The sequence below is a fragment of the Schizophyllum commune genome, assembly GCF_000143185.2.
Source record: "Schizophyllum commune H4-8 unplaced genomic scaffold SCHCOscaffold_7, whole genome shotgun sequence".
Taxonomy (NCBI): domain Eukaryota; kingdom Fungi; phylum Basidiomycota; class Agaricomycetes; order Agaricales; family Schizophyllaceae; genus Schizophyllum; species Schizophyllum commune.
This window is the reverse complement of record NW_026089544.1, coordinates 1,589,346-1,616,658: the sequence shown is the minus strand read 5'-3', so window position 1 is coordinate 1,616,658 and position 27,313 is coordinate 1,589,346. Positions and strand designations below refer to the sequence as shown.

General features: G+C 58.3%; 9 protein-coding genes across 9 annotated transcripts; 3 read left to right on the top strand and 6 right to left on the bottom strand.

Moving 5' to 3' along the window:
- Window positions 1–119: 119 nt before the first annotated feature.
- Window positions 120–3,858, bottom strand: SCHCODRAFT_02629384 (Piwi-domain-containing protein). Its single transcript, XM_003031254.2, has 11 exons — window positions 3,118–3,858; window positions 2,833–3,066; window positions 2,526–2,779; window positions 1,748–2,472; window positions 1,561–1,698; window positions 1,315–1,503; window positions 1,145–1,255; window positions 959–1,092; window positions 642–882; window positions 358–540; window positions 120–302 (listed from the first exon to the last, which is right to left on the bottom strand). Exons 1-11 carry the CDS (start codon window positions 3,831–3,833, stop codon window positions 264–266), a joined length of 2,964 nt encoding a protein of 987 aa, XP_003031300.1. The 5' UTR covers window positions 3,834–3,858; the 3' UTR covers window positions 120–263.
- A 1,167-nt stretch (window positions 3,859–5,025) lies between these two features.
- Window positions 5,026–7,887, bottom strand: SCHCODRAFT_02629381 (uncharacterized protein). Its single transcript, XM_003031255.2, has 7 exons — window positions 7,581–7,887; window positions 7,375–7,527; window positions 7,157–7,300; window positions 6,987–7,061; window positions 6,832–6,910; window positions 6,733–6,773; window positions 5,026–6,678 (listed from the first exon to the last, which is right to left on the bottom strand). The coding sequence occupies exons 1-7, from the start codon at window positions 7,659–7,661 to the stop codon at window positions 5,398–5,400; spliced, it is 1,854 nt and encodes a 617-aa protein (XP_003031301.2). The 5' UTR covers window positions 7,662–7,887; the 3' UTR covers window positions 5,026–5,397.
- A 1,219-nt stretch (window positions 7,888–9,106) lies between these two features.
- SCHCODRAFT_02544956 (uncharacterized protein) lies at window positions 9,107–13,655 on the bottom strand. Its single transcript, XM_003031256.3, has 7 exons — window positions 13,175–13,655; window positions 13,042–13,119; window positions 11,227–12,984; window positions 10,632–10,647; window positions 10,004–10,483; window positions 9,715–9,936; window positions 9,107–9,668 (listed from the first exon to the last, which is right to left on the bottom strand). Exons 1-7 carry the CDS (start codon window positions 13,420–13,422, stop codon window positions 9,237–9,239), a joined length of 3,234 nt encoding a protein of 1,077 aa, XP_003031302.1. The 5' UTR covers window positions 13,423–13,655; the 3' UTR covers window positions 9,107–9,236.
- Window positions 13,656–13,813: 158 nt separating this feature from the next.
- On the bottom strand, window positions 13,814–15,325 carry SCHCODRAFT_02629370 (transcription elongation factor). The gene is made up of 6 exons (XM_003031257.2): window positions 15,176–15,325; window positions 15,047–15,109; window positions 14,682–14,991; window positions 14,297–14,619; window positions 14,177–14,241; window positions 13,814–14,123 (listed from the first exon to the last, which is right to left on the bottom strand). Exons 1-6 carry the CDS (start codon window positions 15,236–15,238, stop codon window positions 14,087–14,089), a joined length of 861 nt encoding a protein of 286 aa, XP_003031303.1. The 5' UTR covers window positions 15,239–15,325; the 3' UTR covers window positions 13,814–14,086.
- A 70-nt stretch (window positions 15,326–15,395) lies between these two features.
- SCHCODRAFT_02629367 (WD40 repeat-like protein) lies at window positions 15,396–17,096 on the top strand. The gene is made up of 5 exons (XM_003030865.2): window positions 15,396–15,545; window positions 15,595–15,731; window positions 15,780–16,150; window positions 16,199–16,861; window positions 16,914–17,096. The coding sequence occupies exons 1-5, from the start codon at window positions 15,436–15,438 to the stop codon at window positions 16,935–16,937; spliced, it is 1,305 nt and encodes a 434-aa protein (XP_003030911.1). The 5' UTR covers window positions 15,396–15,435; the 3' UTR covers window positions 16,938–17,096.
- Window positions 17,097–17,257: 161 nt separating this feature from the next.
- Window positions 17,258–19,452, top strand: SCHCODRAFT_02506195 (uncharacterized protein; the record flags this gene model as incomplete). Its single annotated transcript, XM_003030866.1, has 3 exons — window positions 17,258–17,520; window positions 17,607–19,157; window positions 19,212–19,452. 3 exons carry the CDS (start codon window positions 17,258–17,260, stop codon window positions 19,450–19,452), a joined length of 2,055 nt encoding a protein of 684 aa, XP_003030912.1.
- Window positions 19,453–19,755: 303 nt separating this feature from the next.
- Window positions 19,756–21,808, bottom strand: SCHCODRAFT_02668866 (diphthamide biosynthesis protein; the record flags this gene model as incomplete). Its single annotated transcript, XM_050346601.1, has 11 exons — window positions 19,756–19,871; window positions 19,921–20,013; window positions 20,112–20,210; window positions 20,250–20,376; window positions 20,480–20,649; window positions 20,710–20,851; window positions 20,905–21,098; window positions 21,147–21,295; window positions 21,347–21,424; window positions 21,479–21,597; window positions 21,647–21,808. The coding sequence occupies 11 exons, from the start codon at window positions 21,806–21,808 to the stop codon at window positions 19,756–19,758; spliced, it is 1,449 nt and encodes a 482-aa protein (XP_050199693.1).
- Window positions 21,809–21,909: 101 nt separating this feature from the next.
- On the top strand, window positions 21,910–25,981 carry SCHCODRAFT_02629361 (uncharacterized protein). Its single transcript, XM_050345529.1, has 8 exons — window positions 21,910–22,285; window positions 22,339–22,624; window positions 22,678–23,294; window positions 23,347–23,737; window positions 23,790–24,428; window positions 24,478–24,924; window positions 24,976–25,286; window positions 25,349–25,981. Exons 1-8 carry the CDS (start codon window positions 21,926–21,928, stop codon window positions 25,751–25,753), a joined length of 3,456 nt encoding a protein of 1,151 aa, XP_050199692.1. The 5' UTR covers window positions 21,910–21,925; the 3' UTR covers window positions 25,754–25,981.
- Window positions 25,832–27,247, bottom strand: SCHCODRAFT_02629358 (uncharacterized protein). The gene is made up of 6 exons (XM_003031259.3): window positions 27,004–27,247; window positions 26,615–26,949; window positions 26,467–26,531; window positions 26,302–26,410; window positions 25,917–26,243; window positions 25,832–25,858 (listed from the first exon to the last, which is right to left on the bottom strand). The coding sequence occupies exons 1-5, from the start codon at window positions 27,128–27,130 to the stop codon at window positions 26,151–26,153; spliced, it is 729 nt and encodes a 242-aa protein (XP_003031305.1). The 5' UTR covers window positions 27,131–27,247; the 3' UTR covers window positions 25,832–25,858; window positions 25,917–26,150.
- Between the last annotated feature and the right edge of the window lie 66 nt (window positions 27,248–27,313).

Sequence of the window (27,313 nt, the reverse complement as noted above, 5' to 3'; positions counted from 1 at the left end):
TGAGTCGTGACTGGTGTCACACATGTTTCGCGTATGTCACCCAAGGTCAGCTTCGAGTTGGACCTGCGCAAGCTCCAGCTCTCCCTCGCCGGTGTTGGCGAGGGATCTGCTTGGACCCTCTCAGATCTTCAACAAACATCGTTGTCCATAAAAGCAGCGTTGACACGATCTCAAAACGATACAAATACAAATACATACGAGAGCAATCATTTATCGAGAGCAACCATTCCGTCTTGAGCATCCAGTCCGTCGCAGATCGTCAATCAGATGTAAAACATCCTGTCCTTCATGTTGGGGTGGACCTGTAGATGTGAGTGAGCACAACGGCTAGCAGCCGAAAAGACCTGAAGTACTCACCCCTTGACCCCAAGCCTGACGCGCACGCTCATACACGCGCTGCGCCGCCGCCTCGCGACTGAGCCTGGTCCCCGTCGCGTCGCTCCCCGCCCAGCTGGGATCGCCGAAGAACTCATTGAGATAGAACCTCCCGCGCTCGCAGCACAGGTCCGCATAGTACGCCGCTGGGATCAAGCTGACCGCCTGAGGAGAACACGCGTCAGCATCTCATGTATCCGTGTCCGACTAGACTGCACTGTGAAACCAGGCAAGATGGAGATAGACTGGGCAAGCCCATCACCTACCTTCGTCGCCCTCGCGTACAGATAACTCGCCGTGTGCGCGCCCTGCTGCAGCTCGTCCGCGCCGAGGCCATTCTCGTCGTAGATGACCGTGTAGTGCGTCGGGCGGACCTGACCCTGCAAGCCATTGTGCGCCTGCAGGTAGAAGTCGTAGTCGAAGACGCCGGTGACGCCCTTGTCGACGACGGTGCCGGGTTTGGTGTTCCCATTCTTGGCTGCGTGTTGCGAGTCGGTGGGGTAGAACCTGTTCGAAAAGGTCTAGATTCAGTAAGAATCGACAAGAGGAAGAGGTAGGGTAGATCGTGTGGAAAGGAACAGACCTTGCATGATGGCGCTTTCCGCAGATAATGATGGAGAGGCGCGGCTCATACTTCTTGCGCTTGCCGGTCGCGAAGCGCTTGAACGCGTCGCGGATCTGCGCGAGCTCCTCCCCCAGGACAATGTCGAATTGGCCCTAGGGACTCCCTTCAACTCTCCCTCTCAAAAGACTCTTCCAAAATACTCACTTCGGAAACTCCGTCTCGGAAGACAAGTACACGATCCGGGAGCGCACCCTTGTTAGCCTTCTCGTACGTCTGCAACCTTTCGACAAGCATGTCGCGCAGCTCGTCGACCATCTAGCGTCGCCGTTAGCTACCTCGGCTGCGAGAATGTAACTGGACACGATGATCCTCACCTCCTTGTTCTGAGCCGACCTTTGCAGCCGCATACTCGCAGGGAACTGGACGAAGTGATCGTCGACACTCGCCACGACCGCAGCGATAGACGGTGTCCCCTCTTGACTGCCTGGCCCAGCGTGCGTGACGTCGACGCCGACCATCATGGTCTTCTTCTTGGTGAGCCACTGCATGGCATTCGGCTCCAACTTACGAGGGGGAACATTTGAGTAATGGATGCAGGGTGAGAGGATGGATGGCCATACCAGATGATTGACACCACCCAGCTTGACATTCAGCTTGAGCGCAATGTTGGAGAAGATCTGATCCTGCTTGCGCTCGTCCTCGATCTTGCTACGATGCATACAGATCGTCGTAATGCCGACATCGACGTCGCCGATCCTCTGCATTGCGTGTCAGAGGACACCATCGCAAAAATCAGTGCACGCTCACCTTGATCGCAGGATAGATGTGATGATCCCTATGCCCCAACAGCACCAGAATGAAGTCGAACTTCGACACCGCCGCACCCTTAAACGCCTCCCTCAGCGCATTGATCGCCCTTCCCCGATCCGACGGCAGCGCCACGTCCTTAAACACCGGCTTCTGATTCGGCAACACAATCCCACTCCGCGTGCACTTCTCGTGGAACTTCCGCATCGTCAGCTCCACGCTCTGCTGCTCCGCCGCCCTCTCCTGCGGGCTCATCATGCTCGGGGGCCTCTGCCGCGCGTTCTCGTCGTACACTATGAGCACGGCATAGCGCTGCGCCTGCGCGCCGCGCGTGAGTTTGACCTCGAGGATGTTCCAACTTCCGTCGCGCGCGTTCAGCCGGTTTGTGCGATACGCGATTGCAGGTGGCGGGAGGACGCGGCCGGGGACGACGGCCATGTTTGGGTCGACTTCGATGCCGAAGCCGGCGAGGGCGCCTTGGCCGGGCGATGAGAGGCCGAGCTGGGGGAGGCCGCGGTTGACGATGGTCGCGGCGTTCTCGTAGGGCGGGCGGCAGGCGTACTTGATCATCTCCGCCGTGTCCTGGTCAGAGAGCTTGCCGCGGAAGGGCTGCTTCGGATCGATGTCGCAGAGCTCGGCAGGGATCCATTCGGGTTCGCGCTTCTGAGGGCTAGCGACGTCGACAACAGGAAGATTGTCAGCACGACGCAAGCGAACATTGTACTCTGCGCGCAGTCAGTTTAAAGCAAGTTTCCGCTACAACAAAAGATATACGTACTTCGCTTGAAGAAGTCGGCCACGGAGACCTTGCCGCCAAGCTCCTGGCAGTTGAAGAAGGTCTGCGCTGCGGAGCGCGAACCGACAGCCTTCAGCTTCTTGCGCTTCTTGTATCCGAGGTATGTCGTCGTGACGCGGATGCTATTGACGAGCGAAGGCGGAAGGCGGGGGACAGCACCCTGCGACATGTTGCCGAACTTGTCGAGGAGATCCTCGAGTCTCCCAGGCTGCACGAAGGCTGTCATGCAAACGTTGCTATGGACACGTGAGTCCAGATGAGGTAAATACATACAAGTAGGGTTGCTTACACGTTCACATGAAGCTGATTAAGTGCAGGACGGGTCGACAGAAAAAACCCTCGCATAACCTCCAGGCCTGGTGTGGCAAGTCGAATGGGCGGCGCGTTGGGATCGTCGAAGAAGTACTTGTTCTGACCGACGCGGGTACCGTGACGAGCGGCGTAGGTCTGCAAGATCAGGTTGCATATCGAGAGTACAGGATTCGGGTTGTAATCGCGGGACTCCTTGTTGCCTGGCAGATATCTGCGGGCAAGGGCATGAGGTCGGATGGGAAAGTCTCGCGAGCGGACTTACTTGGCCATGCCTGTCAGGTCTATCACCTGCTTGAACTTGATAATGACCGTGTAGGTCGTCGCATTCGATCTCGGCTGGGTGTCGCCGTCCTCGATGAAGGGGAAGACCACTGTCAACGGCTCTGGAAGCTTGCGAGCCGAGATCAGCCTCGTCGAGCGATCGTGCGCGATGTAAGAACGATATGGCTGCATGACCGGCTGCTGTTCCATCAGCTCGATGATGCGGAACTTCAGCTTGTTGATGCTCTGCTGAGGAGCAACCGACATCTCGTACTCGTAGAACGGTCCCTTCGGCAACTTCGCCACGAAGAAGTTGGAGCGCAGGGTGACGGACGTCCCGAGCGTGCCATAGCCGGGACGTACAGGACGGCGCGGGTCGGTAGGAAGCGACTTATGGGTCGTGATGAGGCTGTTGTGCGCCGCGTCGGAAAGACGAGGCGGGATGACGGCCGGGCCAGGATTGTAGACCTCGAATGGTATGACCGGCGCAGCCCGCCCACCACCTCTGAAGCCCCCACCGCCTCGAGGAGGGCCTCCGCCACGTCCATCACCGCGACCACGCCCGCCGCCGCCGCCGCCGCTTCCACCACCTCCCTGGTAACCACCCCCTCGACCACCACCACCTCTGCCGCCAGCCCCGCCGCCTCCGCCTCTAGGGGGCCCACCTCTGCCTCCACCTCGTTGACTTCCGCGTTGGCTGCCTCCTCTGGAACTCATGGTGACTTGACAGCAGGAAGCAAGTCGGAGTCAAGGCGGCGCTTCCCATGACGCTGCGTACTTATGTAGGCGCTTAAAATGTGGCTATGTCCCTCCCGCCCCTGCCATACTAGTACACATACTGACTCACCGCCCCGCATCCAGACCGAAATCCTAGTACAGTCCACGCGAATGGAAGCCAAATCCCTGCATCGCGCAGCAACTTCGGGTTCAGTCCACACTGTTAGCATACGAACGTGTTATGCTCAATGACTCGAAAGGAGGGCGGCCGAGCATGGGAAAAAATCGTCGTCGATGTCACCGTCGACAACGAGAAGAAAGTCTCCAGCACGTGAGAATTGATCCCGCCGGCATATGCCGAGGTAAGTTCAACCGTTTTGTGGCCAAAGTGGGACGTACATTGGGTAAACACAAGTGCGCAATATCGGCCTTGTTGTACTTTGGAAGAAACTACTTCTTTCATGCTGCCAGCCTATGAGGCCTTTTTTGGGTGAAAAATACCAAAAGCATGCAAATCCGCAGTGTGTGAGTACTAATAGTACACAAAAAATATCATGTTGATACCAGAAGTGATAACTTTACCAAAAGTAGCAAAGTACTATCGAAAAGCACATGATCACTTTCAGGAAGTGTTGACGCATATGTACAGCACGTGTTAGTGCATTTGCCACCAACAACATTAATTCTGCTAACCTTTGGAACATCTTTGCGATGCGTGAGAATGGGATGTTTGTCCATCGTCGCCGGGTCGTGAGTGGTCGGCGCGGTCAGTCACGCTTGGTGTGAGCACGGCATTCTCCGAGCAATGGTCCCACGTTACCCTGAATATGGCCGGTGACACTTATCCCAGACCATATATGAGAGAGATAACTCTCTTGATAGTCCTAGGAGATCTTTTAGTACTCTTCAAGAGAGACGAGGTCCGATGAGCAGGTAGACGAAGCCGGATGCTCCCCGACGAACCGCCTATTCGGCTTTTGCCGATGTATCACGTGGCAGATAGTGTGACGACCCGTAACGCAGCTTGCTCCGCAAGCCGTTGTGCCGCACTTCAAAGTGCTCAATGCCAGCTCTTGAGTGCTCAGGATACTCCGATACCCGTCTGAGTTATTCTATTAAGCTATATACTGCGCCACCCATTGCAAACTACTCCGTGCAGTACTTTCACATCACACTTTCAACTTTCGTGCTCCCGGTAATTTTTGTCGAAAAATGGTCTCATACCAGCCGCTTGAGACAGAAGTGTAAACCGAAAGCTTGCCCACCTAGCCCTTGGGCAGTACAACCGGCGAAGTAAATAGTCAGGATCTCTATTTCAAGTCGAGACGAGATATATAGAGGCTTTGCTACAGAATGCTATAGATAACCGTCTGAAGTGGGCGCTCCTGTACATACAATGTCATACATACATCGGGTATGCTGATTGAAGCCACAGCTGCTTATAGTTAGTTTTGTGGGGTACAAGAGAGCCATAAATCAGGAGATAGCATCGTCGGGTGACGCTCAATATATAAGGCTGCTGGTGGCACTGTCATGTTCGTCACCAGAATTTGGGCCTCCGCCTTCATCGTGCGTTGGGATCAGGCGGAGGAGGATGAGATGAAGGCGCCGACGCACGCGGCTGAGCAATGGTAGATTGCAAGGACCTGGAGGCACTCGAGCCTGCGATAGGCCCAGCCAGGGGCTGCATTGGTACAGGCGCCGCGTAAGGGTCGGTCACGCCGAACGGCAGGTACGTATAGCCCTGCGTCGGGCTGGGCGGCGCCGACGTGTACGTGCTCGGCGTCCACGCCGCATACGCCGCGTCAAACTCAGGCTGCCCGTACGTGGCGCCTCCGTACCCAGCAGAAGGCGCCGCCGAGGTGAAAGACGACCATGACGGTAGAGGCTGCTGCTCCGGCGGCGCCGGCGCAGGGCCGTAGCCTGCAGACGACGTACTTGCGCCATATTCTGCGGACGGCGGCACGGCGCCGTAGCCGGCGGACGTCGATATCGTCCGGTATCCTGAATTTGTAGAAGCGCCGCCGTAGGCTGTGGGGTTCATTGCCGCCCCGTAGGACGCGGACGCCGTCGTCGCGCCATAGCTTGGCGCTGACAGCATCGGCGCGTAAGACGATGAAGAGGCAGATGGGTAGCCCGTTGGCGATATTGGCGCATAGCTTGAGGTGGAGCCTGACTTGAAGCCCGAAGGAGACACTGGCGAATTGCCCGCGCCAAGGTCCGCCCCATAGGACGTCGGGTCACGGGTTAGCAACTCCGCCTCCGGGCGGTCAGCATAAGCGGACGCTGTCTCCACTGTATTTGCTCGTGCTCTCGTCGCTGCCGGAGGGTTATACATCGGCCTCGGCACCTGAGCGTCCTTATAGTGCTCTCTTCGCGGAGCCCCACGGGCACTTTCTCGACTTCCCGACTCAGCAGCAAATGGCGCCGCCCCTGGCAGCGCGGCGTATCGTGCGCGCGTTGGGGAGGCGGGCGCACTCAACGGCTCATCCTCACGAAGTTCAGGCCCGCGGCGGGACTCCGCGGCGGTCCCCGAACCTCGTTGCTCCTCGCCGCGAATGAAAGGCCGCCGAGCGGGTTTCGCGCCGTAGATACGCTTTTTCGACAGCCCGTGCAGGTGCTGCAGCTGACTGACGATGCTCGGACGCGGCGCCTCCGGCATCGACGTCTTCCTCGACCGCGCAGGCGCCCCACGGCCCGCCGAAAGCGACGCGCCCATCTGCGGCGGCGAGAGCGAGTGATGGTGGTGGGGCGCATAACCCGACGACGGTCCTGCCCGCCGCTCCGTCGCTGGAGCATCAGGCACGGCGTGTCGCGGATATGCATGCGGCCTCTCGAGCGATGGCTGCCATGGCGGGGATCAGAAAACAGAAGCGTGCAAGAGCAGCGATTTACGTACTCCGCCGGACGCCTGCGTGCCCGCGCCAGCCCCCTCCGCGCCTGTGTGTTTGTTTATCGGTGCGCAAAATCAGCGTGAGAAGGCGCGAGGCGGGCTCACCAGCACGCGTGCTCGTGCGCACGCTGAACGCGCCGTCGTGCAAGCCCGCCGCGTCCTCCGCGGCGCCCTGGAGGCGCACCTGACATTAAATCCGGATTAATCAGTACAGCGTAAAATTAAAGAGCCCCGGTGGCGCGGAAAGATGCGAAACATACCACCGTCGTGAAGAACATCAGAAGCCCTGGCGCGTCGGCGCCTTGGCCCAGGATGAGATGCGGGAGGATACGGAGCTGCCAGCGATGCATATCGTGGCGTAAGCGAGGGTAGGGCAAGTGGAGGAGGCAGGAGTAAGCGAGAGTGAAGCGAGAGAAATTTGACGACGTACACGCGCTGCTTCCGTTGCAAGCGAGGTCCAGGTGCTTTCTGAGGGTCCTCCAGCTGCTTGAGGTGCCGATGACGCTGCCACGACGACTAGGTGCGCGTGCTGCGAGGTCGAGCCCCCGTGTTGGGCAGCAATTTGTGCCAAATTCTGGTGGATAGCCGCAAAGTCAGTCCTGCACAACGTTTGACAGACAAGCAAGAAGTAGTGAATTGCTGGCGCACCTGGATGGATTTTTGAAGTGCAGTGGCTGAGATGTAGCCACCGCCCTCTTCGCCCCCGTGAAGGAAGATCTCAGACAGCCCCCTTTGTGGCTCGCTGTAGTACTGGAGCTCAGAGAGACCATTCCAAGCGGCTCGTCCGACAGCGAGATTTATCTGCGAGCTGATCAGAATTGTTTCGCGAGCTCGAATAAATCATCATGACGCACGGGCATCGGCGTCCTGCGCTGCAGGCTCTCCAGCAAAGGCTGCAGTCCGCGATCCCGCACCGTGGGCCACAGCCTCTGCATCGCCGGGCTATCTTCCACTAGCAAGAACACCGACATCGATCTATCCCCGTCCACGCGCTCAACCGTCGAGAACGCTCAGCCGGCTGGCGCTATCCCCGTACGCGGCCCAGCGATGAACTCTATCCACAGAAGGCGGCGGCTGTAAAGCAATCTAGTACACCGAGTCTCCGAGCGACGGAGGGAAGTAGCAAGGCGAGTGGCGGCGGAAGCAAGAAGCAGGTTAACGTTGTCGGAGCGCGCGCGCAACATGACCAGTCGGACTTTCAACAAATCAGGCCTGCCGTGCAGCGTGGCCCCAACCCCGAAAGGCGAGCGAGTGACAGATCTCCGCTTATACGGTGGGCCTCCCAGATTCCGTAACCCGCGCGCTGCGCACTGCTGAGAGGTACGCCCCCCGCCAGATCTGAGGAATGGTCGGTACGCCGCGCACCAGATCCGAACGCATGCGGGCATTCAGGCGAAGACCCGTGCCTTCTGTCGCCGCCAGAGCGTGCGGAACGCTCTATACGATCGCGCGCGACGCCCTATTCGATCGCGCGGCACGCTCTGTTCGATGCGCGGACGCCCTATTCATGCCTGCAGAATTCAAAGTCAGCGACGAAGGGAACCCGTCGATAGCGTTGGCGCCGCTAGTGCGCGTCGGCGGACGCCGAGGGCTTGTTGACCATCAGGCCCCCCTTGTTGACGGATCCCCTTCAGCGGAAGCTGGGGTGTCGACAGAAGCCCACCCGAAGGTTCAGAAACCAAACTTACCGATTCTTTACCGGTAAACAAGTAACTGACTGGGGGTCCTAGGTGGTCAGGTATCTTACACCACGTGCCTGCAGCCGAAGGCACAGGCCGGGGGTGCGACACGTACATTCCTTCCTTATCGTATTTGCCATGAGCCTAAGCTGCGCAAGACAAGAGTTCCTACCATCCACTCTTGCTTCTACTCATCCCCTCTTGACTTCCTTCCGTTCGTTATGCCTAAGATGTCAATAGCTGTGCTTGATGGTCTTACTTGCCACACATCTACTATCCCTATACCATCTCCCTTTTTTCAATTCGGTTTTAATGCCCGGTTTGTATTCTCCGTCCGTGCACACGAAAGAGAGAGGCCAGCAAGCGCTACAAAGCGGCAACACAACTTCAACCAGCGCGTACCGGCGTATGCCGGGACCACGTGACAGCGGTAAACAACTTGTAAAATACCGGTGTTATAGAGGTAAGAAAGGGTGCCGGAGGTTTCTGTCACCACGCTAAGTAGCGGAAGCTGACCGGAGGTAACTTTGCTTCCGCGCACGTGGAATGGGTTACACGACACTCTAAACTCAGTTCAGATCCAGCGCCATGGGAGACTACATAGACCATACGCTCCCACGTCCCTGGGCACTCGAACTTTGGTACGCGTGGGAAATCATTCGACCTCACTCGACCTGAGAGTTGACTCGTGAACAATCACTCGACCACTCATGAAGTGCATGCATGCGATTAGACGGCAATAAGCCTAGGACCAATGAATATCTAGTGGTACACACATAGATAATTCCAGTCAGCACTCAAAAGGGCCTCTCAAGATCCAAGGAGCCATAGTCAGCACCCAGAAAACTCCCTCCTCAACTGCTCCGCCCACGCCATCACAAAATACAGCACCCCCGCCGGAAACATGCACTTCAGCCCCACCTCCCTCCAATCCCACCTCCGCCCACCCCACTGTCCCCCGCGCCACCTGTGCCACTTCCCTCCGCCCCCCCTCGCCATCCGCTCCCGCGGCTCCCACCACAGATTGCTCGTCACCCAGAGCTGCACGCTCCGGCTGCAGCACGTCGTCGTCGCGATCACTGCCCACGTTATGACGGGCCGCTTCTCGTGCTCGAGGATGACGAGGGTGAAGTGCGTGGCGGGCCAGCAGATAGACTGAAGCGCGAGCAGACGGATGAGGGTGGAGAGGGGCGCGTAGTAGATGCGCCAGCGAGTGAGGAGGCCGGTGGTCAGGCTGAGGCATTGGTAACCGGTGAGAATGGCCTATGAGGGCCGTTAGTGGGTGCAGAAGACGAAAGAAAGCACACACCCATAGGGCCGATACGAAGTAATCCACGCGCTGCGGCGCTCCAGGGTGCGAAGGGGGATAGAGCATATGATAAATATTGTAAAGCAAGCCAATAAATGCAGGGACAATGGACAGCAGTCTCGAAAACTCAAACAGAAGCGGCGTAAGCTGTTGCTGGAGGGAGGAAGGGGGCACTATCGGCGCGGACGAGCCTACGATGCGCGCGGTGGGGAGTCGGCGGGGCTGGAAGGAGGGGGATGCGTTGTTAGCTTGCTTGCATGACGCTTGGAGGGGGGACGAATGTGCTCACCGGCTCGTCCGCCTCCGTTTCTGTCTCGCCGGCGCCGAGCTGGCCAGGCGCAGTGGTGATCGGCTTCGCGGCGTGCGCCTGCCCGCTCGCCCACGCCGTGTAAATCACGTCATCGTCCGTGCGCTCGTCGTCGTCGTCGCTGCTGGGCGACATGCAAGGGACGGCCGGGTACGGGACGCGCGCGCGCAGGTGGTTTGCGGGTGCGATGAGAGGGATGGAGTTCGATTTCGGCACGACGAACGTGGTGCGCGGGGTCGGTGAAGGGGATGTAGATGAGGGGGATACGGATGTGAAGGAAGACGCGGGCGGGAGCAGGAACGCAGACGAATGGACTCCGCTCAGGCCGGTAGACGCAGAGCGCGGTCGCGTCTGCTGTGGTCGATCGGTGGTCGTGAAAGGTAAACGTCGTGGGGGGCGCGAGTTCGTAGTCTGTCCCGCTACATCCACCACTGGCCTCGTATCTCGATGGCTCGCGGCGCGCTGTCATGACATGGCGCGCGTCAGTCAGGACTCGAATACGAAAGAAGGAGGGGAGCAGTCAAGAAAACGCTCAGGGTTCTCACCGGTCTCCTTTATGAAGTCTGAGGGCGCTTCCCTTGTCGATAAGGCTTTGCTATCTCAGACGCACCTTCAATGGGACGCCCCTTTAGCGGCTGTGAACCATTGAGTCGCTCGGCGCATGGAACCAAGTCGCTCGACTGAATGGAATCAAGGCCTCCCGCTTGGACGGAGCAATTTCGCCAATTTGGAATTCGGCCCGCGTCAATCATCGACTTCACGTGTTCATGTTCAACTTGCGGGACCGAGGGTGGCTATCAGGCCGTCCTTTTTCTCCCTCTCGAGAGCTTTTATGGAGCGCTGATACACACCAAACAAGGAATAAATGTTGACAAAGGTGCCAAGTCTCGCCTGTCGAAATAAAGCAAAAGGCACAAGTCTCACGGAAGTTCTGACAAACGGTCCCGTTCATACGGAGGGCTGGGATGGAGGGAACTGAAGATAGGACAGTAGATATTTTCAGAACAATGACGCGCAACGCAGTCAAATGATCTACAGAGATGAAGACTACAGCTACAAAAAAGCACAAGGCTTTAGGAATAGAAATGGAGAGCACACGCGGAACAGTAACGTAGATGAAGACGAGGAGTACAGTTGGAGGAGAAAGAGATAGAGCGCGCAAGGGTATACAAAAACAGGAGAACCGAAGCACGATGGGCATTTACCGACCAAATCGCGCTGATCGTCTGCGCTTGGATTGCGGCTCGCCGTCCTGATCATCAATGTCTTCCGCGCGAGCCATAGACGTCGAAGGATCTTCTGCGTGGGTCGACGACGCAAAGGCATTTTTTGGGTACGGCTGAAGTTGCGCAGGAGTCAAACGAGCCCTCATCGTGTAGATTCGATCCTTCGCAGGGATGACACGAGACCTGGCTGCTGTGCTGCGAGACTGAGCGAGAGTGGCGCTCACAGTCGCTTGTGTGCGCTTGCCCGTGTGAACCGTCGAAGGGCCCTCAGAAGGCAGCTCGGAACGCAAAGGAGATGGTGTCATGGAAGGGGCGCGAGTGCTCGACCGTAGCTGCCGAGTTAGCGTGGGTGCGTCGTTCGCATCGGAGGTCCGCTTGCGTTTCTTGGTTGGGGATGAGGGAGTCGCTTCAGGTGTCGATGGATCAGGTCGCGCAGGCGTGAAGAGGGCCGGCGTCGCAGGCGTTGCAGGAGCAGGCATTGCAGAGGCTGCCGAGGGAGCCATCGAAGATGCAGCAGCGGCCGACATCTCGATATCGGCTAAGTTGTTCGCAGGTGCGGGCGGCTTCGTCGTGCGAGTCGAGGGCGGATTCGGTAGCGCAGGTGGCCCCGCGCGGCGTCTCAGCACAGACATCGGCACAGGCCGCCACTTCGTCCCCTTCGGCAGAGAGATCCCCTCCACCGCCTTCGATGATGGCCCTGGCATACTCCTCGATGATAGCCCCAGAATACTCCTCGATGACGAGCTCAGCAACTTGCGCATCCACCCCTTCAATAGCACAGCAAACAGCTGGCCATCCAGAGCGCAATACCGCACAAGATCCCCCGCCAGCGCATTGAGCAGCTCGATCTGCGCGGCGTGTCTTCCTTGCAGCGATTGCGCTAGGGACACCTTGGTGACCATGTCCTCGAGGGGAGTCAAGCCGTGCGGCATCGGCCCCATATCCGCTGGCGGAAACTCATCGACCTGCTCGCCAATCTCCTCCTGCCTAGCCATCATTTCCCTCACCCTCCCCTCCACCTCCGCAACGTACCATGCATTCACCCCTTCCTGCACGAAATCCGACACTTCCTTTCGATCCAGGCCCAGATGGCTCGCCAGATTCGACACATGGAACGACGCCAGCGAGCACATCGCTTCGTACTGCCGATCCAGCGTCTTTGCTCTGATGACTTGTTTGATGAGCTTCGTGCGCGATGGGTGCGTTTCGTTTTGCCTGCTGCCCGCGCCGTCCATCCCGCCTACGTCGCCCATCCCGCCCGCGTCCTCCGAATTGGTACGCATGACCCTCGGCATCTCCTTGTTATCGTTAACTTCAAGGGAGACGATGGGGTGCGTCTGGTCATAGGGCACGAACTCCACGTGGACGCGCCCGCCAGGCTGCGTAGGCGCGCCGCTCGCGGCCCAGGTGAGGTGGACGGTGTTGGTGTTGGCGGTCGATTCGTGGGCATTGACATTGTTTCCCTCGCCGTCGCCAGAAGTCCCGTCACCGTCGCCAGAAGTCCTGCCGCCGTCGCCGGAGCTCCCGTCGCCGTCGTCAGTGTTTTCGCCACCATCGTTGTGGGGGCCGAGCATATGCATACGGTTGATTATCCCACAATCGTCGTTCAGCTGCTGAACGTGGAACCTGCCGGTGCCCGCGCGCTCCATGAACACCTGGCTTTCGTCGAGGAGGGTGGCGTGCTCGGGCGGGACGACTTCAAACAGCGCAGGGATATGCTGTATGCCGATATGACGTCTGGCAGAGGGGGGGGATTTAAGGTGAGTGGCGTGCACGCGACTGACGTTTACGCACATAGTCCCCTGGTACCGCCGACATAAGAATTGCCACTTTGGCGGCGACAATGGTTCGGGGGCATTATCTAGATTCGAACTAACGAAGCCTTCCGATCAGCCTAACCCCTCTATCCAGGTGGCATACCACATACCTAACTTCCTTCCGACACTCGATGCGTTCGCGCGCTTCGGGCGCCAGGCGCTGCAGCGTATGAATTATCTCCGATGCGAAGGAGTTAATGTAGTTCGGATCGATGCCTGCGGGCTTAAGCTTGTCAAGCACGTCGAGCAAGTCCAGGCAGCGCTCGTCGAACTTGTCGATCTCTTTCTTGACTTCATCAAGCGTTTCATAGGGCGTGAAGGGTCGGACCTCCTTGGGCAGTTCGTGCGCGTTCTGCATTTTTAGTGTGTGCTAGGTTGGTGGTGTTGAAGATAGACTGGCTGAACGATTGCAACCGACGGTTGTGTGGTAGATGTGGCAGAGTCGACAGTCGACTTCGGTGAGCAGTATGACTGTAGAGCGCGCTCGGAGAGGGCAGTCTGCTCGAGATGGTGGACGTATGGGATAGAGGTGACAGAGCCATGGTCTTTGTCTGCATGGTATTGCCACTGCCACATGCTACGGCCATGGTCAAAGCCCGAGGAGAACAATGGCAGCGGACAATGACGCCCATATTTGTCTTCTCAATCGGGCCGCCAATGCCAGGCTCGTCAAACGATCGCATGCGCCCGACTGGGTGGACAGTTGCGTTCACCGTTTCTTTGAGCAGTCTTTCTCTTACGAACGCAGGTAGCGATAGGAAACAGTCAAGAACATCAAGATTACTCAGAATGTCAGAGCGTCATGGGCAGGGCAACGGCAAGGCAGTAAGTACAGGTTCGGGTATTAGGATAGGACAGCAGTGTACAGGGTGGCATAAGGCGTAGCATATCACGTCCGTTTACCTCAACAAGAAGATGTAAAGACGGATCTATGCAGCCTGCAAGAAAATGAAGTTGCACCGCCAGCAAGGGCGACGATTGCTTGATACATATATTGTTGCTTGCAAAAATTGCTGGGCGCTCTACGAGAACTTCCAACGGTTGTTGCATACAGTGCAGCTGCGACGAGAGATGAGCTAGGTGGTCGACGCAAAGGAACGTTCACGACTAACGTTACGAAGGTGGTCATCGGTTCATCAGCGCTGCGCGTCTGCGCCTGGCGGTAGCGGCATTTCCTCTGTCGCGCAAAGCGTTAGCATGGCTAGAAAAATATTGGGTAACGTAGTACGCACCTGCTTGCACCTGCCACACTGGAAGGCGTCCGTCTCGGCCTCCTGCTCAGCAGCACCCAGCGACTCGTGGATGGTCTGCTCGCGGATCTTGCTATCGGCGGCCTTGCGCTCCTCCGACGCCATATCTGCAACGGACATCGTGGCAAGCCGAGCTGGCTCGAGCTCCCCCTTCAGTACGCGTGCACGCAGTCCCGGGTTGCTCTTCGCCTTCAGATTGGCAGTGAGGGTGCGGAGCTTGGTCTTGTACGCCTCGTTCGTGCAGCCATTCTGGTTGTACACGGCAGCCTCGACATCTCGTGCTTTCTCTGCGATCGTGTTACTGTCTGAAGGGAGAGAAAGGAGGGCTCGTCAGCATGATCGGACGTGCTAAGGCCATGCCACGCACCGCAGGTCGCGTCGCACGCAAGGGCATTGTAGATCAGCTTGCTCAGCGCATTTCGCAGCTTGTCTGGAGTGAAGTTGAGCGTGACTTTGTCGGTGTCGGCTGTTCTGGCAACGGTTGACGGCTTCGCTGGCGCGGGAGCAGGTGGGGGTGCGGCTTTCGTCGGCGGAGCTGCTTTAGGCGCCGGGGATTTGGTGGCTTTCAGGCGCTCGACGTCGTTCTTCCACTTCTTCACCAGGTCCTTCGCCGCCTGGGAGACCTCCTTGTTCGAATGCGTTCGTAATTTGCCAACCGCCAGGCCCGCTTTACTTTCCTGGATGGCCAAACATGAACAATCGGAGATGGGGAGGAGGACGAGCAACACCCACCCTTAGTATTGTTTCGTTTACTTCCCAATTCTTCTTGAGGAGTGTAAGGATACCAAGTAGCTCCTGGGGGAACGCGTTAGCAAGCAGAGAAAAGAGGTGCACGCGACACAAGTGAGCATTTGCACGAACCTGGGCAGTAGATGGACTTTGCAACTGCTTTACTAGCCTCTTGAGCTCAACGATGTCCGACATGGTGTCCTACGTCTAGATACCGACTACAGGGCGCTGCAACACTCCCGAATGTCCGTCTGGCTCCTTATATGTGGCCGTTCAGGACAAAGACCAGCGGAGTTTGCCGGCCCGGCGGCGCAAATGAACAATTGCAGGCGCTTTGCTTTCTTGTCTTTCGCCCTCATCGTCTTTGATAACCAAGCACCCTGACCCACAGCATGGCGTCGGTACTGCCTCCCCTTGATGGTCTGCACAGAAGGAGTGTAAAACGGACGCGCGACATCTTTGCGTCGAGCATCGACGAAGTTGTGCCGGATGAGGAGCGCAGGTGCGTGGTTTGCATGTTGACGAATACTGCTTCTCTAACATGGATGCAGTACCCGCATTCGCTTGTCTGTCAGGATTAACGATGAATTCCGAGACTTCAAGGAGCTCCCCGCAGCGCTGATTTCACAACAAGGCCCTGTCGGCCCCTCGCGGCCAAAGGAACAGCGCAAGATGATCACAGCAGGACGTGCGTATCCAGCATACTCCTAAATCGCTACCTCATACGTCCCCCCAGCCGCCGACAACACTTCGCGCATGATAGCGACCATCGACAAAACACCCATATCTCAACCCACCACGTTCTCTTCCTCGAGCAAGCTTTCGCAAGCGCTCACGCTCCACAAGACGACACGAACAGTAAAACCGACGTACCACCCCCCATGGAAGCTCGTCCGAGTCATCTCCGGGCACTTGGGCTGGGTGCGCAGCGTCGCTGTCGAGCCGGGGAACAAGTGGTTTGCCACGGGCGCGGGCGACCGCGTCATCAAGATCTGGGACCTCGCGTCGGGCGAGCTAAAGCTGTCGCTGACGGGTCACATATCGACGGTGCGCGGGCTGGCCGTGTCTGCGCGCCATCCGTATCTGTTTTCGTGTGGCGAGGACAAGGTGCGTGCGCGACGCTGCGTTCACTTCATCTTACTCACTCTCCCCTAGATGGTCAAGTGCTGGGACTTGGAGTCAAACAAGGTCATCCGGCACTACCATGGGCACTTGTCCGGCGTGTACGCGCTCGACCTACACCCTACGCTGGACGTGCTGGTCACCTCTGGACGCGACGCGTCGGCGCGGGTGTGGGACATGCGCACGAAGGCGCAGATTCATATCCTCTCCGGACACACTGGCACGGTCGCAGACGTCAAGTGCCAGGAGTCGGACCCGCAGGTGATCACGGGGAGCATGGATACGACCGTGCGGCTGTGGGACCTGGCGGCGGGGAAGACGATGACGACGCTGACGCACCACAAGAAGTCGGTGCGCGCGCTCGCCATCCACCCGACGGAGTACTCCTTCGCGTCGGGCTCAGCGGGAGGGAACAACATCAAGAAGTGGAAGTGCCCAGACGGGACGTTCGTGTTCAACTTCAGCGGTCACAACGCGATCATCAACACGCTGTCGGTGAACGCGGAGGGCATCTTCTTCTCGGGCGGGGACAATGGCTCGCTGACGTTCTGGGACTACAACACGGGGACGCCGTTCCAGAACATGGAGGACGTGCCACAGCCGGGGTCGCTGGAGGCGGAGGCTGGCGTCTTCTGCTCGACGTTCGACATGACCGGGACGCGTCTCATCACCGGTGGCGCGGATAAGACCATCAAGGTAGCGTTGGCCTCTTTCCTCTGCATCACTAGTGCTGACACTTTGCCTCTAGATCTACGCTGAACAGGCGCATTGAGTTTGAGATGGAATACGCCGTGGAACGGCCGTTGTTCGTGTTCGATGTAGCATCAGTATGTAGCTAGTACTCCTGACGGCCGCCCTACCCTACATGGGTTTGTCTATGGACTGTTTGCGCACTGGAGCAAAGTGCTGAACAACCCGAACTCGAACTTGCTCGCCTCCGAAAAACGAACCATTTGCAGTATGTTTTTCCCACAATCATCAACGTGTAATGAGAACGCGGCGTTCGAGCGCGTAAATAACTCTGCTCTCGCCACATCGTCCAGGACGGCGACCTGATACCCAGCATCTCGACATCGGACTCTCCTTTATACGATGCCTAACTCAGACTCTACGGCGTCAACCTCGACGTCGCCCATGGCTCTCACGCCCGAATCGACGGGCTCCTCCCCGGATCCCTCCAGCGCTGCACGGAAGGCGCGGCGCCAGACAGCGTTCTATCCGAATCTGAACTCCGCGAACAAGCCCCAGAAGCCATTCAGCCGGAGCGCGGCGAAGCGGGAGAGCGTCATGATGCTCGGGAGCATCGAGCATCTGCAGCACTACTTCACGAAGACGGGAATCGCGGCGAAGAAGAGGTGCGTGCAATATGCATCGTACACTATACCCCATGCTCCATACATCCCGAGCACATTCACGGCGCGGCGCTGACGATCGATCTTAGTGCACTTGCTACCCACAAAGGTCTTGTCCCGGCCCTCGGTGGCACGCTTCACATACGCAATACCTCCTCAATAAGCCGGGAGATGCTCGGGATGGACCTGCCACCCTCACCCGTCATACCCCCGCCCATTGAACGCCAGTTCCCCACCGTCCTCAAGTACGAGACGGATCCAGATTCCCTCCTCCCCGGCGTGGTCGAAGATCTGAACGCCGTATCGCACTCGTGGGCGATCAACGAGACACCTCCGGCTACCCCATTCGATGTCCTGAGTGCTCTCAAGATCACCACGCGCGCTGTTCGCGCCATCCGCAACTACGTCCTCTCGCTGCCAGACGAGTCTGCGGGCACGCTACGCGCTCAGTACCGCTCAAAGCAACTCGGTCCGGGCGCGATCAAGCAGAAGGACCTGTCGCGCGAGCAGCAACAGGACCCGCTGACCCTTATCCGACGCTCGGCTCTCTCACTCCTGGAGGTCTTACGTGAGCTTGAAGAGCGCAGCCGGCTGCCCTTAACCGACGATGCGTACGACGCGCAGAGCGAGGGCGGCAGCTCCACGCAGCGCGCCGGCGCAGCGACTCCCGACGCCTCTGCCAGCCCTGCGAACGGCCTCGGCATTGTCGATCTTCCCGCAGACCGCGACGCCGACGGGTTCCTCCACCCCGGCGACGCCTCAATGTCGTACTCCCTTATCCAGGTGGGCGGCCGCATGGAGCGTGTGCCTGTGTGGGAAGACGAGGACGACATTCAGTGGGACGAGGACGACGAGCAGAAGAAGAAGCGCGAGGGCTGGGATGAGCGGCTCGTCATCGACCACGGGTGGCTATATAAGCAGGACATCAAGCTCGAGGATCTGGTCAAGGAGCGTACAGCGGTGTCCAAATACCTGGATCAGGTAGACGAAGTGTTGTTTGACGGGAAGCAAGGCGAGGAGCGCGGATGGGAACGTGCAGGCCGCCGGCTAGCACAGCGCACGAAGTCACGACTGGCGAACCGTCGCGCGAGTGCTGGTCTGGCCGAGAACAAGAAGGTCGGCGCGATCTTCTCTGGCATGTCGGCGGACAAGAAGAACCGAAGGGTCACCACTGGCATGATGAACCTCATGGGCGAGCTCTCGCTTTCGGAGGAGCCAGAAGGGATGGAGGACATCAGCGAACAAGCCGAAGAGGCCGACGAAGAGGAGGAAGCTGCGACGGAGGCTAGTGTCGACGACGACGAGCTGCCCGGGTGGGCCAAGCGAGGCGCGTACGGCGGCCAGGACCTCAAGCGCGCGCACGCTCTCCTGCTCGACGCATTACCAGCACGCCTCCGCGAGGCCCTTGTCCCACCAGACTCGCGGGACGACTTCCTGGGTAGTCTGTCTTCTGGCCAGCTGCTCTGCATCGCGTACAACGTCTGTGTGCGGCGATCGAAGAAGCCCTGGGGCTACGTCAATCCAGACGGGATCCACGACATCATCGCGTTGATGAAGGCGGACGAGGCGGGCGACAAGAAGGAGGGCAGCAAGTCCGGATGGACATTCCGTCGCATCGACAACCTTCGGCTATGGATCGGGTATGTTGCTCTGGACTTCGGTACAAAAATCGTGAAAGCTAACATGAATCGTAGCGCGATGAAGCTACGCTACCTCCTGCCCATACAGCAGCCCGGCTTGCCAAGCGGCCGCTCTGGGGCGAGCCCGTCACCTTCTGCATCCCCTTCTTTCAGCCAAACACGGTTTACGGGTGTTCCCATCGTCTTCGACGCCAAGGTCGTAGCAAGGAGGGAGGACGGCTGGCGAGACATGCTAGAGACCGTCCTTCTCGCCTGGGTGGACGCTGTCGTCGAGGAGAAGCGGGGCGAGCGGTGATCGTGGGATCACGGCTTCACTTCAGGGGCTCGACGTCGCGTCAAAGAGTCGAAGGTGAAGAATATTGAGAAATGCTAGGCGAAGGAAGCGCAGGAGTAATTACAACTACAGGTAACGACATTCATTCACGGATCTCCCATGCTCACAATAGTGGATTCTAGTACAGTAAAGTACATCACTGGATAATAACAGCACAATCGTGTTCCAACACTCGTTTTGTGGGTAGCGTGAAGGCTGACATTGATGCCCTCCGCGGTTCTGTTACATTTTGAGATGGTACAATTTCGTTTAGTCTTCGTCCTCTCAGATCTCGCTGTACCCCCTCGCAATCCCACTCCTCCCCTGCTCCAGCAAACTCGGCGCGTCCTCGCCCAACCGCTGCTCCAATCCCTGATACGAGCGCGACTGTAGGTGTTGGACTATGCGAGGCGTCAGCCAGATCATGACGACCAGCTCGATAGCACGTACGAGCAGCACTATCCGCCAATCTCGCCAACGCATTTCCCGCGGATCGGGCGACAGCAGACGAGCCATCGGTCGTGTCGGTGGTATCTTCCTCGACTGTCAAGGGTTCAAGGAGGACGATAGAGCGTCGAAGTGAGGTAAGTGCCACAACGATCAGTAATAGTGCCACAAACGCCAGAGCTGGACTAACGTACCTCCAAACCTCCTCGCCTGCTTGTACTTGCCGGTAACGAGGGAGAAGTGCGGTCGTTCGGCGTCCTCTTGCGTGTGCGTCCCGTTGGTGGTCCCTGGTGCTATAAGCTACACACACGCCAGATGATAAGATGACCAACCTTCACCCGCCGCCTTGCTCTCCGCTAGTAGCTGCTCAAAGTCGAGCACATACCTCCCCGTCCAATCTGGCTCAGCCTGTAGTGCTATCTGCAGCTCGAACGGCGTGACGATGGGTCGGAGGAATTCCTGCAAGCTGGGATCAACTTCTCACATCTTCGACGCGTCAAAAGGCCCAAATCCAGGGTATCCAGGCCTTGCGAGGCAGGTATTACCAGTGAAGGAGGCTTACCTTCGCCTCTATCACACTATTCTCCGGGCATGCCACGAGCACAAAGCACTCGATCTCCATGAAGTTCGCCAGCTTGGCGGGGTTGAGCTTGCCGACGCTGATGGTGTAGCTTTTCTTTTGCGCCTTTTTGAGGGTTTCGCGGAGGTGTTTGATGAGCGGGAGGTAAGAGGCTAGCAATTGAATCGAGTCATTCAACATATTCTTGACGTGAGCTAGATGAGGTGGCTCACCAACTCCCAATGTCCCGACCAAAATACCGAAGACATCGGCGTCACGAGCCTTTTGCACGGCAGCGTACCGTCGCATGAGCATGCGGTTGGTTTTGCCAGACTCTAGGCGTATTTCGCGTGATTTTGGAAGGTAGGAGTAGACCTGGCAAAGACTGAATTTGTAGGGGTAGCCGTCCAGGAGAACAGTGAACCTACATCGCAAGTCGAGTGCGTCATGAGCAAATTTGTGAGAGACAGACTTTCGCCGCCAACGTATAGAATGGTGGCGTTCTCCGCTGCAGTTCGATGTCTGGGTTCTGAGCTTGAAGAGGGATCGATGCGAGTGGGGGTTTCTTCGCAGAGAACCTCCAAGTCGTCCAGCTGAGCCCGCAATTTCGACAGTATTCGCGCTGAATAGTCGGTAAGAAGATACGCCAGAAATACCGTCCCGTACATACGTATTTGTTGAGTGTATCCCACATCATGGCGCAGTACCACAGGTCTTTTGAGATCCTCCACACGACACTGTGCCACAAATTTGGCCACGCAATCATCGACGTCGATCTGCTTCTTGCCAAAGACATATATTACGGGAAGACGATATGTTCTACGGTTTTGTATCAACGACATGCATTTTCTGTCTAACCGATGGACGCACTGGCTCATGCAGGCGTGGCCATAATGCACCACCGCATCCACGTCTGCGTGCTTGGCGGCGACTTCGTCAACGCAGCAGCTAAGGCAGAGAGAGTCAGATATAGGCTGAAAGAGATAGGACACTCTTGCATGCCTTCCATATGACGTATCTGCGAGGACGTAGAGCTCGCGTCCGGGACCAAGCCGAGACATGAGAGAGCGATAGATGGGGACAGAGTAGCGTAGTAGTTCGTCAGGAAATTGTAGTGCCGTCTGAGCAGATATCAGCGATGTGTAAGGAGGTCCAGTTGAATTTCTGTACACGTTTCCAGCCGCCAGCTATGATTTCGTCAGCAGTCCAAGGAATATCGAAGTATGAGTCAAGGTCGTCGACAGAGTCAGGCAGTTCGGCGTCAGAGATCTCAATCGAGGCATGGATGACCTCTTCTCCAGATGAGGAGAACGCCGTATTCTCCGCCGCCATGATAGGAAGAGGCAAAGTGCGAAAATCCACGATCTGTGACACAATACCTGCCTAAAGCGGACGGCGTCCATTGTTGCCTGTGACAGATCCGCCGCGTGACGCTCCTCCTCCCCCGTCATGGCGCTCGCGAAGGACAAGCACTACTGGGGTCAACTCCGCGCGGCGCTGACGGCTGGGCACTGGGACTCGCAGCTCCCAGCAAAGGCTCCGAATGCGACTCCGCTGTCCTGGTCGGAGCTCTTCCGCAAGTTCAACAAGCACTGCACCGGGCACGTTGACGTCGCGGAGGTCGCATCGCAAACTCATGCTCTCGCTCTCCTTTTATTTGTGACGAAGAAGCAAGAGATTACCGAACGCACCTCTGTCCCTCCTCTTCCGATCGACACCAATGGAGAGTGCGTACTGCCGGAGGAACGGCGCGACGAGGCCAAGCAGGGATTCGACGTGCTCAAGAACCTGCGAAGCCAGAATACCAATGTGCGTGATACGTGTAGGGGCTAAGAACATACTCTGACCCTTTCTTGCGATAGATGATGAACCACGCACTTGCCTACTATGCATACGCGCTTGGCGACTCGGCAGGATGCATTGCATACCTTGAAAGGATACCCGATATAGGCTCCCTGCAAAGCTCCATTCCTTCCAGCCGCCCAGACTCCCTCGGCGCAACCCTCCAGGTACCTGGAGGCTCCTACGAGCCTTCTACTTCCTCTGTGCATAGTAGCTTCGCTTCTAACCTGTCGATCCTTCCACCTGATATTCAGGATGGCCGTGCATGGGCCATGACAGAAGCCATGCGCAGTATATGCCTGAAAGGTGCGCATCTATGATCCGCAGACCCATCCAACCTGACAACATACATACATCAGGCATGTCATACGAGAACCTACACCCAGACGAATACCGATCCGCGCTCGAGCAATACGCCGAGGCACTACCCATCCTGTCCTTCATCAAGACCGAACTTACCCTCACCTCCACGCCATCTGCGACTGGCGCGATCGACTTCTCTTCCTTCACCCGGTACCGCGAGCTGTGGCGCTGGGTGGACAGGTTGCTCTGGCGCGCGATCGTGCTAGCATCCCGGTGTTGCGATGTGTTCGATGACGATACCACGAGAGTCGACTCGCTATGGACATGGCTTGCCCACTACAGTGCTTTAAGCACCTACTGGCCTCCCGACTTCCATTGCGAGCTGCGCTCGACGGTGTGCGTCCTCCATCTACGGGCCTTAGTGCTTCGACATGGCCACGCGCCGGACGAGTCTGCCATCTCGTCTTCGGCAACCGCTACTACTTCGAAGCCACCTCCATGGGTTCATGCCGCTCGTGTCGTCACCCAAGAGTACCATGCCATCCTCACCGCATCATCCACCTTCCCACGTGCCGGTGAACGAAACAAGCGAGTGGAGGACTTCGTCGATCTCTGCGTCGCGGTCTGGGAGACGGGAGGCGCATTCGGCGAACATGCTGGTTGGGTCATCGATGTAAGCCTTTGCCTGGAGCAGTAGCATTCTTACGGATGCTCATGTCCCGCAGATCTTGTGGTGGGCGACGCGCCTGACCTTCAACTCGTATCGAATATATCGCCACATGACGCGTCTCTTCTACGTCTCGGGCGACCCTCAGTTGGCGAAGCGGACGTTGCGGTTGTACGTCCAGGTTGTCAGCAAGGCGCATCTAGCCAGTGACGCTGGCGTAGGCGCGGATGCGGACACGGACCAGCACTGGGTGGACACCCTCGCCTCCGGCGCGCGCATGCTCTGCAACCTCGCTTCATCTCTTCCAGGAATTGATGGAATCGAAATGGTTCGCGAGGCGGGCACGTACGTCGAGCAGGCGAAGACCAGACTCCCTGCCGAGGATGTCGAACTCGCCGCAAAAGTCGCCCTCGCCGAAGGCATCTACCACCAAGTCCTGGCCCTGAAAGGTATGCTTTGATGCCCCACTCACCCATGCACCAGGACCTGATCTTCAGCCAGAGCAGAACCCCCACTTCCGCCCCGAGCGCTTCGCTCAGGCGCGCAAGGCCTTCATGAAGTCCGTCGAGCTGCACGGCACGCCCGCCGGCTTCTTCCATCTCGCCGTGGCGCTCGCATGCCCAAGCGAGGACCAGGACCTGGATACCGCGATCTCGTACACCGCATTCGCAATGGAGGGCGACCCCAAGGAAATCCGGTACTGGCATCTCATGGCTCTGTTGCTCTCGGCGAAGGAGCAGTGGCAGGCCGCGCGCGCGATCGTCGACCAGGCGGAGCAGATCGGCGAGCCTGAACCCGAGCCCGTTGACGGCCTCACACCGATTGCGGAGGCGCCGACTGTCGAGGATGGTGAGGCCGTCGATGGGTTGCCTGCGTCTTCGGAACCCCGCCCTTCGGACAAGAAGGCCGTGTATGTGCTGGGCAATGAGGGCGAGGTACCGCCGTCGGATGACTTGCTGAAGCCCGCACTCGACCATCCTCCGCCGTCGCAGCAAGACCTCTTTGAGCATGCCCTGCAGCTCCGCATGACGCAGATAGCGTTGACGGAATACATGGAGGGGCCGGAGGGTGCGGCCGAGCAGGGCGTCGAGGTGTTCCAGTGGGTCGCTGAGAAGCGCAGCGGGTCGACTGAGCAACAACGTGAGCGCGCTGTTCATATGCTGCCTTCTAAGCTAACGCGGTTGCGCAGGACGGTCCTCTACTGATGCTCGCCGATCCCAAGACCTTCACTCAACCACAGGCATGTCAGCCTCCGGCAGCCGCAGTACCCATCATACGGAGAAGGTGGCCAGTCAACAGGCCAACGGCACCAGCGGAGGCGAAGACCAGCTCACGCCCCGACCACCTGCAATCGCCGTAACCGTATCCCCCGCCACGCCCATCGAGCCCTCACAATCGTTCTTCGCCGAGCAAGAGAAGCTTGCAACGGACGACCCGCACCCCGACCGCCTGTCAGACAGCGGGCGGCGGTCCATCTCGGGGAGCTCGCAGCACGACCGCTCGCGCCACAAGCGTATGCAGCAGAAGCTGAAGGACCGCGTCCACCAGGGGCACGCGCGCATCAGCAGCATCTCGAAGAAGATCGGAAGCGGCGTCGCGCGGAATGGCAGTCTGAAGCGGTCAAGGTCTGCGCCTGGTACGTTCTCGTTTTTTGCCGCGAGTCCTGCTCGACTAACCCTCGTTATAGACTTCGACAGCATGCTCCGCCCCTCGGCCTACCAAGCCTCCTCCATCCACTCCCGTCGGCGTCTAAGCGCCGTCACCTCCATGTCCGACCTGCACGACACGGACGCGCAGACCCCTCCCCCGCCCGCCCTGCCGCCCATCGAGGCCAGCAGCAGCGTGAACAGCCGCGCCACGCGGGAGCGCCGGCTGCTCAGCGACCTGTGGCTAATGTCCGCCGCGACCTTCCGCCGGCTGGACAAGATCGAGCAGGCGCGGGGCGCGATCCAGGAGGCAGAGGTCCGCGACGAGAATAACCCCGCTGTGTGGGTGCAGGTGCGTACTTTATCCGTCCCTCAGACGAGCCTCCCCCAACCATGACTGACGACCTCCCCCAGCTCGGCCTCTACTACATCGCCCTCGGGCGGACGCGCGCCGCGATCGAAGCACTCCAAAAAGCCCTCTTCATCTCCCCCGACGACGTCCCTGCGTCCATCCACCTCTGCCGCCTGTACCTCGCTGAGGGGGGCTCGCATGACGCCGTCTCCGAGGGCGGTCCTCATACCCAGGACAGCGTCGACCCCCACCACCACCACGACACCGTCGACCTCGCCGCTGGCATCCTCACGCGCCTCTCGAAGACCGCCGGCTGGGACGTGCCCGAGGTCTGGTTCTACCTCGCGCGTGCGGCGGGGTACCAGGGGCAGAAGGCGAGGCAGAGGGAGTGCCTTAGCAAGGCGCTGAGGCTGTCGGAGAAGCGGGGCGTCAGGGAGATCGGGGCGGCGATTGGGTGGTGCTTGTAGGAGGGTGGTTGTGAGTGGGTGGGAGTGCAGGTATGGGGAGGACGCAATGCGCATGGTGCAGCTGCGATGAAAAGGGAAAGTCGCAGGCTTGAGGATACCCAAGCAAGTTCGTTCTGGAGCAATAGCATAGTGGATTCATATTCATTGACACCGCTACATCTACAGAAGCTACACATAATCATTAGACAAATGAAGACGATAATACTTCACTGGGGTGTGAAGGAAGGAGAGTGGGCAAACTATGCAGTAAGAAGGGCTTCTGAGCGCGTCTCTCCCGAAGCTGCTCTGAGTGTTTTGCGAGTGAACACAACATATTCCCGTTCAAGTCGTGGGTGGGACTGTTACATTCACATATACAGCTTCCTCGGGTACACCTCGCGGGCAAGGTGCCCTCTACCTAATAGACGTACGGGATAAGTCTGTACGGGACACGCTTCTTGTATTCGGTATACTCCCAGCCCGTGGCCAGGTTGTCCTCAATCAAGTGTTCCTGGTTTATATACGTTAGATCACATATGGTTCCCAATGAAGGCAGTAAGCAAGCTTACCTCGAGAGGAATCTTGTACAGCAGAGCACCAAAAGCGACGCCCAAGCTGGCGATGGGCATCCATGACCAGAACAAGACAGATTGGCAGGCCAGCTGCGCGAGGAAGGTGCTGTTCCCACCAAAGTCAACGCGCTGTACGTCGTAGCTGACGAGATGTACACTCACGCATACATAGGATGACGCACGACGGCGTACGGCCCTGACGAGACGACGCGGCTCTTCTCCCTCACCTGTGGGAACAGCAAGTCAGCCCGCGAACCCCCAGACGTGGCACCACCTCAGTCCTCAACATTGAACAGCACACCCTACTCACCCCCACAGGATGGAAATGCGGGCCCAGCGCTCGCAACGTGCTGCCCACCCCGAGGTGCGCGAGCGCGATATGCGCCACCGCCGCGAGCGTCCGCAGCGCGGACTTGCCCCCGATGCCGACCGCGAGGTCAAACGACACCGGGAAGGAGAGGTCCTCGAGCCACGAGGGCAGGTAGAAGTTGTTCGAGAGGACGCCAATCACATACGCCGCGCTCGGGATGAAGCCGCACGCTGTGAACAGGGGTGTCACCAGCTTGCCTGGGAGGGTCTTCGGGAGGACCGTAACGGGTCCTGCTTCCTTCTCCGCCTTCTTGAGCGCGGGGATCTGCTTGCGCACTGAAGAGAGGTCACTCAATACGCGTTCTGATACGAAGAGGAAACCATACGGACCGATATACCCCAGGAAGTAAACTGTGCTGAACGCGGCGATCCCCTCCATGCCTTGGTTGTGCGAGATGTAAGTAGGAAGATAAATTCCCTTGAAGACAGGGAGGTTGTCTATCTTGATGTAGACCATGGTTTATATATGGGGAACGACCCAGGAGATGTTTAGCAGGCTGGGAGATGAGGGTTTTGACCAAGGAGCTCCTGGTGGCGCGGGTTTCGCGTCGCCGCCCGCCCCAGACGCGCCGGCGCGCGTCGCGATGCCGGCCGCGCCTGTGACGTGAAGTGTCACGTGCGTGGTTGAATTTCCGGGCGT